General features: G+C 34.9%; 1 protein-coding gene across 12 annotated transcripts in view; it reads left to right on the top strand.

Moving 5' to 3' along the window:
• The window catches only part of LOC149215117 (ERAD-associated E3 ubiquitin-protein ligase component HRD3B-like), an 82,280-nt gene extending 69,210 nt beyond the window's left edge, over positions 1-13,070 (top strand). For all 12 annotated transcript variants that reach the window (XR_016251007.1, XR_016251005.1, XR_016251006.1 and 9 more), the window contains one exon: positions 12,481-13,070. Coding sequence is in view for 7 of the 12 variants with exons in the window: in XM_089392528.1 (XP_089248654.1) it covers positions 12,481-12,708 (228 nt within the window). In the remaining 5 variants the exon portion in view is untranslated. The remainder of the gene's footprint in view (positions 1-12,480) is intronic.
• The last annotated feature ends 2,705 nt before the right edge of the window (positions 13,071-15,775 follow it).

Raw genomic sequence — 15,775 nt, 5'->3', positions numbered from 1 at the left:
GAGGGAAAAAAACCAAAAACAGATGTGGTTTTTTTATGTCTTCGTATTTAATAGATATGAAGTGTCTATTTGTTGAATAAATATGATATGAAGATGGATTTATGTTATTAAAATAATCAGAAAGATGGATTTATATTAGTTTAGATTTATTTTAATCAATATCCAATATTTAAAAAAATTCAAAAAGATCAAAATTTATTTTTTTTGCTGCTTAAAAAGGCCAAGCTTAAAATCAATAGCCAGAGTCTAGTTTCACTTTAATTTTATCAATATTGGCATTATATTGTTATTAGCATTACAAACATAATGTGACAGGCACTGAGATCTCAAATGGCATGCCTTCTTGATTGCTAAATTATCATATATTATGTTTGCTCTACTTGCTTCTTTCCCTAGAACGCTATCAACCAAATTTGTTAAACAAAGTCAAGCCAACCTTGATAGATTGCCTGCTCATTGTCCTTTTGCTAAACTAGCTGATTATTTATGATTCAATTCTTAGAAGGGTTTATTGGCATTTTCAAATTCAAAATATTCTGTTTTGGTCCCATATATCATCTTTAATCATCATAAACAATAAGATTGTATTACGATGTTATAAAGCAATTCTGTTTTTTTATCTATAAGAGGTAGGTCACCTATTCATATGCACATAAAATGTTTACATGCTTTTTGATAACTCGATTGAGAAACCCTCATGTTGCTTCATGGAAATGTTATGTCTAAGTGTGGAAGCTTAACCAATATCATGTTTAAAATTGGAAATTTTTGTGCCAATTAAACAAGACAAAACATTAAGGGAGATAACTTGGCCTTTGTCCACTATATTAATACTAGTGAGAAAAAAAGAAACCATAGCTTCAGAGACAAAGGTGAGCTAGAGTGACCTTGTGCTAATTATCATCGTCTTGAAGGGAAATGTGCTACTGGGAACACTCTCCATGTGTTTTCATTGTCCCTTGTGTCTTAGTTCTTGAAGGCCCTTTGGTTTCTTGGTTTTTTTCTTCATATATCATTGGAGTTTTATATTAATTTTTTGGGGATTCAAAAGAATTACATTCCAGAGGTATAAGAGGTATGTATATTCATGGAGCCCATATGAGAACTATGTACTAGATTTCATGTTAGGTCCATCATGTCCAGTGTCTGTATTGAATTGCTTGCTTTACATGATTTTCATTTTTAATCATCATAGCAGTTATAATGCCTACTTTTGTCAATTTTTACTATAGTTGTATACAATTTTTAAGTTCTTTAGTGATTTCTTTCATCTCCAAACTTGTATTAGAGTAGATAGAACGTTGGGGACTTTGGGTTTGTACTTTGGTTAGTCTCAAGTTTAAACATGCTATTTTTTAGGTGGTTGAGCATATTAACCATGTGAAAACTGCTTTCTTGTTCTAAGACAATTATGTTCTACATTTATTGAACAATTGTTTTTGTCAGTTGAGTCAATGAAACCTACAAGACTTCAGAAAGTTTTATAATTTAATTAAAGTTTTATAACTTAGAGTTTATAAGTTTCAAGGTCTAATTCTTTGAAGGGTGCTAGCTCAATAGAAGAGCATCTGCTTTACAAGCAGGGGGTTGGTGATTCATGGTTCGATTCTACCGTGCCCTAATATTCATAGGGAATGGATGTAAATTGAGATGCAATGTTAGATGCAAACTTGGTGCAAAAACAAATGCAAAAGTGGAAATAAAAAATGGCTCAAAATTTAATGTAACATTATACACAAAATGGAATGCAAAGGTGGACACAACACATGGTTTAACCTATGATACAAATATAGATGCAAATTTGGATGCTCAAAAGGATTTGAAATTGGATGCAATAAATGGTGTTAAAAACGATGCAAAACTAGATGCAACAAATGATGCAAAATATGGTGCAAAATGAGATGCGAAAAAGGAAGACGAATCAAATGTAAAAGTGGACGTAAAAAATATTCCAAAAAAGATGCAAAAAAGGGCACAAAAATGGATGCAAAATTTGGTGCTAAATCAAATTCAACATGGTGCAAAGATAGACACCAAAGTTAGTGCAAAAATAGGTGCAAAATTAGAAGCAAAAACTAGTGTAAGACTAGATGCAAACCATGATGTAAGACTAGGTGCAAAAATCGACACAAAATGGATGCAAAAAGAGGCACTAAAGTGGATGCAAAAGACTATGTAAACTTGATGCAAATGATGGGATAAAAATGGAAGCAAAGAATAACACAAAATAAGAAGCAAAAAATGAAGAAAAATAGATGCAAAAAATGGCACAAAACGTGTCATAAACTAATGCAAATCTTGGCATCAAAATTTGATGCATAATTTGGTGTAAAAATGGATGCAAAATATGGCATGAAAAATGATGCAAAATCAGGTGCAAAAAAGAATGCTTTACAATATATACAATAGAGCCAGATTTAGCGTCAGGTTGCTCATCCCAATTGTAAAAAAAGTCCATTAAAATTTGGCGCTAAATACGATGCAAAAACTGGTGCAAAACTAGAAGCAAAACTTCTCGTCAAACTAGATGCAAATCCTGGTGCAAAATTGGAAGGAAAACCTGTCGTAAAAAAAGGTTCAAAACTAAATGCAAAAAGTGGTGCAAAATTAGACGCAAAACATGGCGCAAAACTGGGTACAAAATCTAATGCAAAAAATGATGCAAAATTTGGTGTAAAAAAGGATGCGAAATATGGCATAAAAAGGATGCTTTAAAAAATGTACAATATAGCCAGATTTAACGCCAGGTTGCTCATCCCAATTGGAAAAAGAATGCACTAAAATATGGTGCAAATTGCCTATTTTGTTGTAGTGAGCAGTCATAACTGCAAAAACAAAAATAGGAAGGATGATAAGTGAATAATGCTTATGGAAGTGAGGAATTCTAGTTAGAACTTGGGTGGCTAATATGTTTGAGCCTTGACACTGAGCCAACTCAAAATAGAAATCAATTAGGTAAACAATAAGAAGAACACCTAAAAGGTTCTAGAGGGAATTCTGCAAAACATAAAAGTATGACTATTAGGATCTACAAGAACCAATGTTAATAGTAAAAGCATAAGAGGAATTCCCATTAGGATTAGTAGACATAACAAGAAGAGATCCCAACAGACTGAGTAAGCACAATTACAAAATAATAAGAGGAATGGGTATATTAATAAAGCAGGGCTTCTACCACACTACTTACCATCAATGCAACTAGATTGTATGCAATGGGTAATGACATTTTATATCTCCATCAATTATGCTGTCACTACTGTAGTTTCAATATTTTTCTTGCATATTAGAAGGTTGTTGTTTCCCCTTACTCAAATGCTTGTGAACCATTTTCAAGTTACTAGAGAAATATGAGAATGACATCTGCTTCTCAAGTTTTCTCTCTGAACCTGGACTTCTACCATTTTTCACTCCATTTCTTTCCCCGGATTTCTCTAGATCTCTGAACCTAATTTTCTCATTATACCTCTATGAAATCTTAAGATAAAGAGGCTTGATCTTCTGGACATACTTTTGAACAATCTCCTTGGTTCTCTTCTTTCCCTATCCATATTCTTACACTGTCCTTTTCCATCATCATAATCCTCTGATTTCTTCTGAAGCCCATGATTATTGTCAACTCTCTTGGAACCATTAGAATTATCTCTAGTGAAAAGAGACACCAATGGTACTTCCACAACCTTTAATTTCAGAGTAACGAATCTATTATGCTTTGGCATAGTAGGGTCAATAGTAATAGCATGTTAAACACAGGGAGCTTGCAAATCCTTTCCATGTTTAGTCAACTTTCTAAATCCCAACAAAGATATATTCAACTTGGTAGCACTTTTGAGCAACTTTGGGAACTGGATCTTGACTCTAGGAACATTACAAGGTTGTGGAAAGGGAATATCCTTATCAATATCATCTAGAGGTGGTGTAGGAAGTTGGAGGGGAATAAGTTGGGCTTGGTGATTTTTATTTTTATTTTTATTTATTTATTTATTTATTATTTTTATTATTATTTATTTATTTTATTTTATTTTTATTTTATTTTTCGGCGGGAGGAGAAATGCAATGATCTGGGTTTGGGGGGGGTTTGGTCTACAAATAAACGAGTCCAAATCATATTTATTTTTTCCATCATCATTGTCTAAGCTTACGAGTGGAGTAATGTCTATTGGGGATAAGGGCAATAAAATATCAATGTCAAAATGAGCATCGTTTGCGTAAGTAAGATACTCATGCTAGATAGGATTATCATTTGAATAAGCTTTCTCTGGGCTTTCTGGTTGGTATTTGGAGATATTCACATAGTAATTCTCCATTAGATTTGGATTGAAGCCATGAAAACTATTAACTAACATCCCTAAACTCATGGAGTATAAGAAATTAAAGATTGCGCGAGCCTAAATCATGTGGAATGTGACATGATTTATATTGGAAGGGGTAGTAAACACAAAGGGATGCACACATCTAGTGTTTGATGCTTTTACTTACGACACTCATAACCACCATGTGAGCACTTGATGGTCCAAATTTGGATTGTGGTCCATTAAGATTTGAATGGTCAAGTAGACTTCCGGAAAAATTATTACAGGAATTCCCCATCATTTTCTTCCTAACGCTCTTGTTGTTCATAACTTGAAAAACCCTTTGTATTCCCTTCACTGTCACTACCCAACTCACCTTCAACCCCTTCATTTCACCAAAGTCGCCCACCATCGCATTTCCCAGCTCTTCCTCATGAAACAATTCCAAGAATCTAAACATCGTGTCATAGAAAAAACATGGTAGAGCTCGTTGTTGCATTGAGTGAACGAACAAAGGAAAATGAGATTGTCCATGGAAAGCCATGGTTTAACATGGTAGCACAACACATAAAGTTTCCTTTTGCTTCCTGCTTCATTCATAACAAAAACTTGTGCTTGTGAGTCCAGTGAGGGCCACATTTGTAAGGCAGAGGTCCTTCCACAACTCCTCCTAGGTGGCCATCTGAGACCAAAAGCATAAGACAAAAGTGGTTATGGCTAAGATTTTCCCATCCAACCTCCTAAATACCTGCAAAAACATGTGCCTGCGGGACATGAAACCAACACCTAAAAATACTTTAATTGTCTTACAAATCATTCAACGACACAAAGTAGTGGAAAATATAGCTAGAGGGGAGTTCATCCAAGAGGGAAATTCCTTACGACATAAAATTATATATATTTATATTGTTTTTGTACATTTAAATACATAATTAATAATTTATAAAAATATTAATCAATGACAAAAAATATGTAATATTATAGATACCCCTTGTGTTAACGATATATATATATATATATATATATATATATATATATATATATATATATATATATATATATAGCTAGAGGGGAGTTCATCCAAGAGGGAATATTTATATTGTTTTTGTACATTTAAATACATAATTAATAATTTATAAAAATATTAATCAATGACAAAAAATATGTAATATTATAGATACCCCTTGCGTTAACGATATATATATATATATATATTTTTTCCACTGGAAAAATCGTAATCTTTCATTAATGTTGAAAAATTACATGTTGTAGATGCCATCGGCATATGCTGAAAGCAGTGTTCCGTCAAAAATGGTGCTTTTTTAAAAGAAAGCAGTGATCTGTCAACACCGCGCAGGGTGTACAAGTGCAAGAAAATATCATGTTATGCATATATGATTATGTACATGTGGGGGAAAATCATAGTTTTCGCCCCTTTTTCTTCTCAACTTTTTTCCAAACCCCCTGTGGTTCTGTTGGACTTATCAATGCCAATGCAGTTTCAGCCACAGGTTGTGGATTTTCTTTATCAGAGTCTGAAGAATCTGATATGTGATGTCACTTGTTTCTGCTCATGTCCATGGTATCTATTGTATTTGCCTGTGTTATTTCTGATTTTTCCTGTGGTCTTTTGTCTTCCGCTGTTGGTACTTCGTTTGTCTGGCTGGGCTGTTTGGGATTTGTGGTCTCCATCTCTTCTTCCTCCTCGTCATCTGAATCAGGTGAGGAGAATTGCCATCCCTTCACTTGTTTTTCTGTTTTCTTCTTTCTTCGATTGTCTTTTTTGGCTGATGGACATGTGTTTTGTAGGTGTCCTGTTTGTCTTCATATTCAGCATCTGAAGGCGGTATTTTCGAAGTCTAGACCTTGAGTCCAGCTCCGCTGCCCATGCTTCAGCTGAATCTGGTCTGGCAGGCCTTTGCTGAGGTCTACTTCTACACATATCCGAGCATATGTGTAAATTCTTTCCTCCAATCGCTGTGTGTCCCATTTGATGTAGCGACCGATGGTATTTCCAATTCCAGCTAGTACTTGATCAGTCCAGAGATGTATTGGGAGGTTGTGTAGACGCACCCAAACTGGCATTTTTGTAACAACCATTGTGTTTGCGTCAAATTCTGGAAACCAGGGTGTGATGAAAAGCCCTGTGGATCCCCAGAACCATGGTCCTTCCTGCAGAACTGTGTCCCTATCAGCTGCTGATAAGAAGAGATGTATTGGGAGGTTGTGTAGACGCACCCAAACTGGCATTTTTGTAACAACCATTGTGTTTGCGTCAAATTCTGGAAACCAGGGTGGGATGAAAAGCCCTGTGGATCCCCAGAACCATGGTCCTTCCTGCAGAACTGTGTCCCTATCAGCTGCTGATAAGAAGTTTACTATAAAGAATCCTTTGGAGCAGAGGTGTATTTCGCATTGCATGGTCCAGTTCGTGAAGATCCAGTGGAATAAATCAACTGGTTTGGGCCAAAAGCTGTTAAATCTGCATATAACTGCTTGCCTTTCATATATATTACAATACTCCTCTGTTTCTGGTGTGTCTATGTTATATACTGGGGTATGATCCAGCTGTTCCACAATATATGGCCTGGCGACCATCCCTGATTGATTTGGCGTTGATCCTTCTTTGTTTTTCCCTTGCAGGATGTCCTTGAAGGAGGTGTTACTTGGTTTTTTCCCAGCACCTGTGCCACTCCCTTCTGCTCTATTATTATTTCTGCCATTAACAGATGCTCCCCCTCTCAATCTCAGATTAAGTATGATTGTTGACAGGGGTTCAATCTGATATTCCCAGAGATATTTAGTATCTTGAAGGGCTCTGCCCTCATATATCAGATTTTGTGATCTGATGGGGAATCCTAATTGTTTCCTGATCATTTCCTGCACTTGCTTTACAGTATCCGTTTTTTGTACCCAGATAAATTTCGATTTTCCTTCTGGTAGTTTAATAAATACTTGGAATCCTCTTGCCGGAGTTCCATCTCTTGTAATTGATGGATCTGGTGCAGAGATTTTGTTCTGTGGTTTTTTCATGTCCCATATCAAAGGGTGGGCGACCAGATCTGATATGGTTTGAGTCTGATGGGTCCGATCTGTCGAGTTGATATCTGGTTTGACGCTCCCAGGTCTCGATCTGCGCTTTTTCCCCTGGATCGGGTCAAAATGGGGTCGATATGCCATTATAGAGTCTAGGTCTGTTAGTTTAGGACATACTCTATACAGGATGCCACGGATCGGAGGGAAGAGCTCCAAATTCGAGCTCCATGGTAGGAGGGAACCCAGATCTGCGCCAATAAAGGGCAGAGCAGCGTTTTGAAAATCAATGAAAGGGGTTTTACTTCCATACCTTGAATAAAAACTACGATTTTCCATCCTGCTAGTTCCATTTTTGCAGAAGGCCGCTTCTCCGCCGATCTTGCTCTCGTCAGCTGCGTCTTGGTGATCTCCTGAGTGGCCGTTCGAACCGCTTGATTCAACCCAGAGATTGTCGGCGATCTGCTTCTTCAGGGTGTTAACCGTATCTGCCAGATCTTGGCGGGCAGGGGGTTCGCTTTGATCCGGGTTCGTTTGAGCCAGGGGTTGTAGGGGCGGACGATCGACTATGGATCTGGATCCTCCCTGCTCTAAACCCACTAGAGAGCCCAAGGAAAAGCAGGCGCAAACAGTCGAGGCCATCTCCTTTGTTCTCACACCGCAAATTCTCCCAAAACCAGGTTAGAGTAGTTCAAAATTGACATGGATTATGTGTCAGATATATATATATATATATAGATATATATAGATATATATATATAGCCTTGAGGGTTAATTGGTCAAGTTCCTGTTGCTAAAGCACCTTATTAATGGGAGGTCATGGGGTTAATTCTCCTCGACGATTAGGATTTGCTAATAAGTTTGTAGAATGTGATCCCTTCGGGTAGATCTGCCTAGATATTTCCTAGGAATATGTGTGTGTGATGTGAATAAATAAATGTAGGTTTAAAGTTTTTACAACAATTGATTTATAAAGAGTGTTTTTTTTTTAATAAATATAATTGTGGATGAATAAGATAATATTTCATTGCAACCTAAATATTTTATCATGTTATGATTTTGTAATTTTTTTTTAGTGTATTTTAAGTTTTATCCAAATTTTAATTAGAAATAGTATATTTGAATTATTGTTAGTTTTGGAAATATTTGGGCATATCCATCCAAAGAGATTGCATCATGTTGGTTTATTAGTAGAGCTTAACCGTGAGGTTATCGAGGAGAATTGACCATGTGACCTCCTATTAGCGAGGTGCTTTAGTGACGATGACTTGATCAATTCAGAGCTAAATTATTAAATTTGTATTGATCAAATATTTTATAAGTTTTTTATTATTGTGAATTTATTTATACATTTAAAAATGTATTATAAATCATGAAAAATAGTGATTTTATGCAAAATTGTATCATTTGATTATGTGAAAAAGGTAAACTAGGCCTAATATATTTCCTTCTTAATTAACACCTAATTAAATATAGTTTAATTTTATAGACAAACTATTATTATTTATGTTAATTAAGTTAACTTGAATAACTAGGAGAAATGATTATTATTTCTGTTTAAATTTAATTCAAATTGATAAAATTACATTGGTTTATAACATTTTTTTTTAAATTGATTTAAAATTGGTGTAATATATTTCCTTCTTAATTACACCTTATTAAATATAATTTAATTTTTTAGACAAACTATTATTATTTATGTTAATTAAGTTTAACTTGAATAACTAGGAGAAATGATCGTTATTGTTTCGGTTTAAATTAATTCCAATTAATAAAGTTACATTTTGTTTATAAAATTTAATTGTTCTTTTAAATTGATCTAAAATTGGTGTAAGTATTTTGTATATTATTCATATCACTACATAAAAATGAACCTTTTTTGTCTATAATTTTTTTAATGATATTTATTAATTATTGTGCCTATAAATATCAAGTTGTTGTCTAAATTTGGAGGACTTATAGTTAATTAGACTTGATCATCGAGGAGGGAAACGTGTGCCAGGGAAATTATTGTTTTTTTGCTAACTTGGTTGTACAATCAAAGATTTAGAGTGCCTCCTTAGATTTTGTTGATGAAAATGTAGATGGCAATTTAAAATCATTTGAAAACTCAAATGTTATATATTGTTGTCATATATAAATATTTTCAATTTCAAATCATTGATGATATTCTTTATAAGTGATTGTTGTTAAAGTTGATGAAACTGTAGATGGCAATTTAATATCATTTGAAAACTCAAATGTTACATATTATTGTCATATATAAATATTGTCAATTTCAAATCATTGATGACATTCTTTATAAGTGATTGTTGTTAAATCATTTTTTGTAATATCTTTTTATTATCAATATCAAAGGGTTTGGGAATTTTGTTGAGATTTCCATGGTCAACATTGAGGTGTGTGGAGTTGTTTTGCGAGTATCAAGTTCACAAATTTTTAAATCTTCGAAATACAAATATCAATGTTGTTCATTTTTTATATATATTTATTTAGAGTGATAATCTCTTTATTTATAAATGATTACTCATAACAAATTAGTTGGAAGATAAATTCAAATAAAAATTGGAGATGAAGACATTCACAATTTTATTTAAGTGAGCTGAATGACTTCTACGAAATGGACAAACTACTTTATCTCGATAAACGAAGTATCGAACGTGTGACCATGAAATGCACTTGACCCAAATGATCAAACTTTCAAAGTATCCAGTCTGTCATCGTGGAATGCCCTCATTTTAAATGTTTGGATGCAGAGCTACTTAAAGGACCAAGAAATTTGGGAACCTTGGTAGTCAATTTCAATGATTTATTAATCCATGCCCACAAGAAATATTCTAATCACTTTTGGTGATTAATCCATCCATATAGCAATGAAATAAACTTCCTTTCCAAGTTGGCCTAAGTTTTTCCTATGTTATTATTTTTGGATAATTTTAAATTTTTTTCTTATGTATTAGCATTAGTTTGCTTCAATATAATTTGTTGAGTGTCTTTAAATGTTTTTTCTTGAATTCAATGAGGACAAGAAATGAAGACCTTGCCACACTTTCCCGTGTGTTTATAACTGAAGGTAGATCTAAGCTAAGATTACCTTGTGTTTAACAAACTACAATCTTGTAGGTATGTGTATGAGTAGAGTCTAATAGAAGAAAAGCCTAATAGACGAGTATTAAATTTATGTAATTGTCCAACGTACATGTGTTTGATGTATAACACTTGAGAATTATAGTGTAATACATTAAAAGATGCCAAATTCCTTAACCCTAAACACAAATCTTGACTTATGTGCATGTGTGTTTTGAATGGTATCAGTGGAAACTCATTGTTGTGTGGATATAATGTTGTGTAGCATTGCCCCACATAAGCTCCAATACTCATGCCCTTTATTGCAAGTTATTGCAAGTATATTGTAAAGTACTTTTTCTCAATATTTCCATAAGTCATGCCTTGTTAAATTTCATTTTTTTGCGTAGCATTATAATTTAGGTGCACATTGTGCTTGTTTATGTAGTAAATACAAGGCTTTTTGGTTTTCTAAGAAACATATTATGGTCATAGCTTTCATTAACTCTAGAAGTAGTGAATCCTCTACCATTAGACAAGCGTGAGAAACCTTAACCATATGTATTACCCTCATATTCCAAACCATGAAATGTGCTCGGTAAGATTCACAAGTAATTGGTTTTTCTAAATCACTTTTTGTGGTTTTTTTTCACTTAGAAGAGGCCTCTATGGTTGTATTGGAATTGGAACTAGATGATGTTAAAGCAAGATGAATGGGTTATCAAATAAGATTAGCTTCAAAAAACTAGTTGTTGTCACTTAGGCATATCTTGATAAATTAAAATATTCTTCCAACATGTTTTCAAGTAATTAATTCCAATGGTCTAGTACATTTTTTGTTTTGTTTTAAATAGTGTCTTACAACATAGTGCACATGAATTTCATATATAAATAAACAAGAGGAGGTTGAAAAAATGATTCCCAAGGTGTCCCCAAACATAAAGCTTCTAAGGCATTCTAAAGAGAAAAAGGTTGCAAGTGGAATCCCTACCCGATCCCCAGTGCACTAAGGAATTCTGAAGATTGACATTTTTTATATTTGATTATAAGCATGTCTTTTGTTTATTGCAGTGACCAGACTGTGAAATTAGAACATTTTAATTACCCACTATAAAGAATTTTTGCTTGCTCTGTATAGTTTTGATTTGAAGTTGAGCATTGAAGGAATTGTTGTTTCAACTAACTTGGCCCCTTGACGCCTAAGTAGCTGAGATAAACCCCTTCTCTCCAAAAGCTCCTGGGATCCCATGAGTGGTGCACTATACAAAGAGCTAGTAGTAGGCCTGTCTTCTCAGTTCTACACTTGTTTCTATGTTTTGTCTCTGACCTTATTTCTGCATTTTAGAGCAAAAATGTTCAAGAGTAAATTGCAGGAGTATGCGCAAAAGCATTATTTACAACTGCCAATCTACACTAATAGGAATGAAGGGAAAGATCATATGCCCTAGTTTCAGTGTAGTCAAACTTTGAATGGTTGAAAATATGATTCACCTCTGAAATTTAAACACAAGGAGGAGGCAGAGAACACAACCGCCCAGGTAGCGGTTGAATATTTTCTTAAGCTTGGGTTGGATATGCAGTGTCAAGTAATATTGACGTCTACCCAAATACTCAAAAATGTTTTCTAGAGTTATGGAATATTTTGTATCTGATTTGTGTTATTTCCTTTTTTTTCTTCAAAAAAACACTGCAACAGAAGTTTGAGACTATATCCAACTTCTTGTTGTATAATATATACACAATTAAGGCTTAACTATTTACCTAGTAACCCAAGCAATGTTTCTATTCTGTTAGGGGCCACAACGACATCTGAACATCCTTATTTATGCATGTGCCACAATAATATCTGAACATTTTCCTCTGCCAACATATGGCTTAAATCATTACCCAGTAATGCATGTGCAACAATGATATCTGAAGATTTTCCTCTGCCAAAATATGGTTTAATCATTACCTCGTAACCTAAACAATGTTTCTATTATGTTCTGGGCCATAATGATATATGAAAATACAATGTTTCTATTATGTTCTAGGCCACAATGATATTTGAACATCCTTATTTATTCGTGGTGCTGACCTTGAAATGGAACAGGAAGCTAGCACGGGGAAAGAGTCAGAAATTGCCGAAGGTGTTGGGAAGGAAGATCAGAAGTCCTTGGAGATTCTTCCGAGAGTAAATAAGCTTAAGAAAAAAGTTAAGAGATTTAGAAGAAAATGCACTCAATTAGAAATTGAGAATCAGGCTCTACTCCAGAGTAATGAATGGTTGAGAAGATATCGAGACCGGTTGGTTGTGAGAAAACAGTTACTGGTGAAGTAGACCCAGTTCTGGCATGGTGAGCTAGACCATTTAGCACAACGTTATCAAGCACTGGAAACTAAATACTCCCAGAGGAAGCATGCAGAGAGACAACTTGACCATCCACGTCAAGACATTTCATTACACTTTACTGTTATCTTTTACTATTTGATGCTTTTAATTGCATCTCAGTTACTAGAGGTGATTATCAATATTTTTATGTGTTTTACAGATGATACTATGGGAGATGAGGCTATGATAGACTATATCTGTTGGCCACCTGGAATAGTTTTAACTATTTTTTACTGCAAAGCAATTGTTTTATTATCTTTTTATGTCATGTATGAAGTTTTATTTAGAAACAAGACTTACCAATGGACAACAGTTTCACCCATTATCTCGTGTAACTATGTTTTTTGATTTTTTGTAATGGATGGGTTGATTGCATTCTCGTTAATTTCGGTAAGGTTATTGGAGCATCAGTGGGTATAATTTCCTTGCTAAGTTTGGCAGATCCACTAGTTTTACTTTCCATGCATTCTTGATAATAGACTTTGAAAGATATTGCTTACTCATGTATTTAATTTTAAAGAAATAATTTAGCTTTTGCTGTGATCAATGGTATTATTTTATATGTCTGAAATGATAAAGAAATTTCTATATATTTTTGTACTCTCAAGTCTCAACGCATCACAACTCAACTGCATTGCTTACACAAGAATATTGAATTCTTTATCTGAAAACATTATAAAGTTGTCTCACAGGAGACAATATTTGCCTGGTCATTTATGCCCATATAAGTCTTTTGTGGAAGGACAAACATGAAAGTGGTTGAGAATGCAAATGCAAAGGAATAGTATAAGTCTCCTAATAGGATTAATATAGTTTGTTTTGGGCATTAATTAGTGTCACACTTCACTTAGATAGTTGTCAAAGCAATGATGAAACTATTAATTGGAATGCATTTCCAGGTTACTAAGATTTTTGTACAAAATAGATTCAATTTTAAATATTTTAAAGTTAACGCTTGTTCCTTTATATTGGAGGAAAAATTGGTTTGTAACACTTTCAAGTTATTTTATGTGCACTCTTTATTTTAGCAATTAACGTTTTAGTTAGTAAAATTAATTTAAATATGTGATGAATAATGCATTAATTTAAATATGTGATGAATAATGCATTAGGAGTAAAAAGTAAAATAAGTAAAAATTAGAGAGCAAATGTGAAATATCAAATATTTTTTCTTAATAAAATAAAAGTAAAGTACTAAATTTAGCATTTGTTTTTTTATGGAAATTTAATTTTAAAAATAGCATAGCTATATAAGAGAATATTAGAGGAAGAGAAGGTAGATGTCTATGTATATTTCTTTTTAATTATTATTATTATTATTTTTTTAAATAAGATTAATCTATTAACATGAAGGGAGTAAAATTACATCGTGACCGAAGTCAAAAACACTGCCCTAAAGAGAGACAAAGTTGTCAAGATAAACATGGAATGTCACTGCCCCATTTCAGGGAGCTCAATCCAAAACTACTTACTGTGTTTACAAAAAAACCAAAAAAGAACTGAAATTCCATATAACTGTCTGAACAAAAACATGCCCAATAGTATGGGCCGCAAGGCATGCTGACATGTCAACAGAGAGCAAGCTAAACATCTGGAGGTTCTTCAACAATCCGGCACCAACCTGTATCCGGCATGTCCCCTTCAAGAGCTGCTGTAGAGTTGGAAGGACCAGGGTCTGCCGGCGCCATTTCCACATTCTGAGCGCTGCGAGCTTGAGCTTCAGGAACCTGCATAGACGCACTGCCAATCCCCATCTGGATGTTTGAAACCAGAACAGAACCAAATCCCGGGCCCTCCTGATGAGAGCTAGTCTCTCCCTCTTGGGCTTCCTCATGGAAGACCACTGAGATGTGGGCTGTGATCCTTGGGCGGTTCAGAGAACTGCAAAAGGTGAAGAACGCAGAGCCATACGAGGGACGCCCTCTCCCACTTCGAGTGCGCGGATAGTGCCCAACAGAAAAATCGCTTGAAAGGGAGGGCGACTTGGAGGAAGGGCTGGAGGGCACCCGCCTGGGCTGACCTCGGCGAGACCTCATCCTATGGTGACGACGAGGCATTTGGGAGACCGAAGCAACGGGAGGAGAGCGAGACGGGGCAGCAGCAATGACCAGGCCAGAGGAAATCAGGAAAACGACTATGCGCAGGCCTGATGCCCAGGATATAAAACAAAAGGAGGACGGAGGCAGCGCTACCGCAAAACTAGAGCAAGGATTCAGAGCATCCTCCCCGTTCAATCTACCATAGGCAGTAGAGAGGATGAGACCCACATAAGATTTATAGAAAATAGAGCTACGTCCAGACTCTGGATAATTCTGCGGATGAAATGACGGACTTTGCTCCCCCGCTAGCTTATAACTGAGCCTTAACATTCCAACCTCCTTCAGGCATCGAGATACTTCCGTCATTACTGCAGCTATGAATGGAGCCGAGGTCTGAGACGAGCCGAAGCGTGCGAGAGCATAAACCAGGGTGCCGGACAGGGTGGGAAAATCAGAGTCGTTGAACATCGAGTAAATGAGCTCTGCACATACCATATTTCGAGCACCTCCGTTTATGAACCAATTTATCATACTGTACTGGGTGGGCAGGTGTCGCCTCTCCTCGCGCCACCCCTGTCCCATCCCAGTTGATACCTGTCTAGACACCCGCATCCGGGGTTTTTTAATTAAATATTAATTGCATTTATATTATTTTTTTATTTCATAGAATTATTTTCATTTAAAGATTTCTTAAACATTTATATTTTTGGATGTGGATTTGGACATAGATATATAACAAAATTTACTTATATTAAGATACACATCTAATCTACATACCCATCTCTATAATAAAAACAACTAATATAAATAATTGCTTCTATTGTAAACTTACATACATATTTTTTCCATGGAAAAAAAAACCATAATTTTATTCAACGACGAAATTACATTTTTGCAGATGCTTGTGGCCATTATAGATACATCAACCCAAGGCTGACTAGAAAAAGCTCATGGTGATTCAAATAAAAGGCCAAGAA

This window comes from Pinus tabuliformis, chromosome 1_1 (genome assembly GCF_031772625.1).
Source record: "Pinus tabuliformis cultivar Carrire ecotype Pingquan chromosome 1_1, CPIR1, whole genome shotgun sequence".
In the NCBI taxonomy this organism is placed as follows: Eukaryota; Viridiplantae; Streptophyta; class Pinopsida; order Pinales; family Pinaceae; genus Pinus; species Pinus tabuliformis.
The sequence above is the reverse complement of the archived record's forward strand: the minus strand, read 5'-3'. Positions and strand labels throughout refer to the sequence as shown.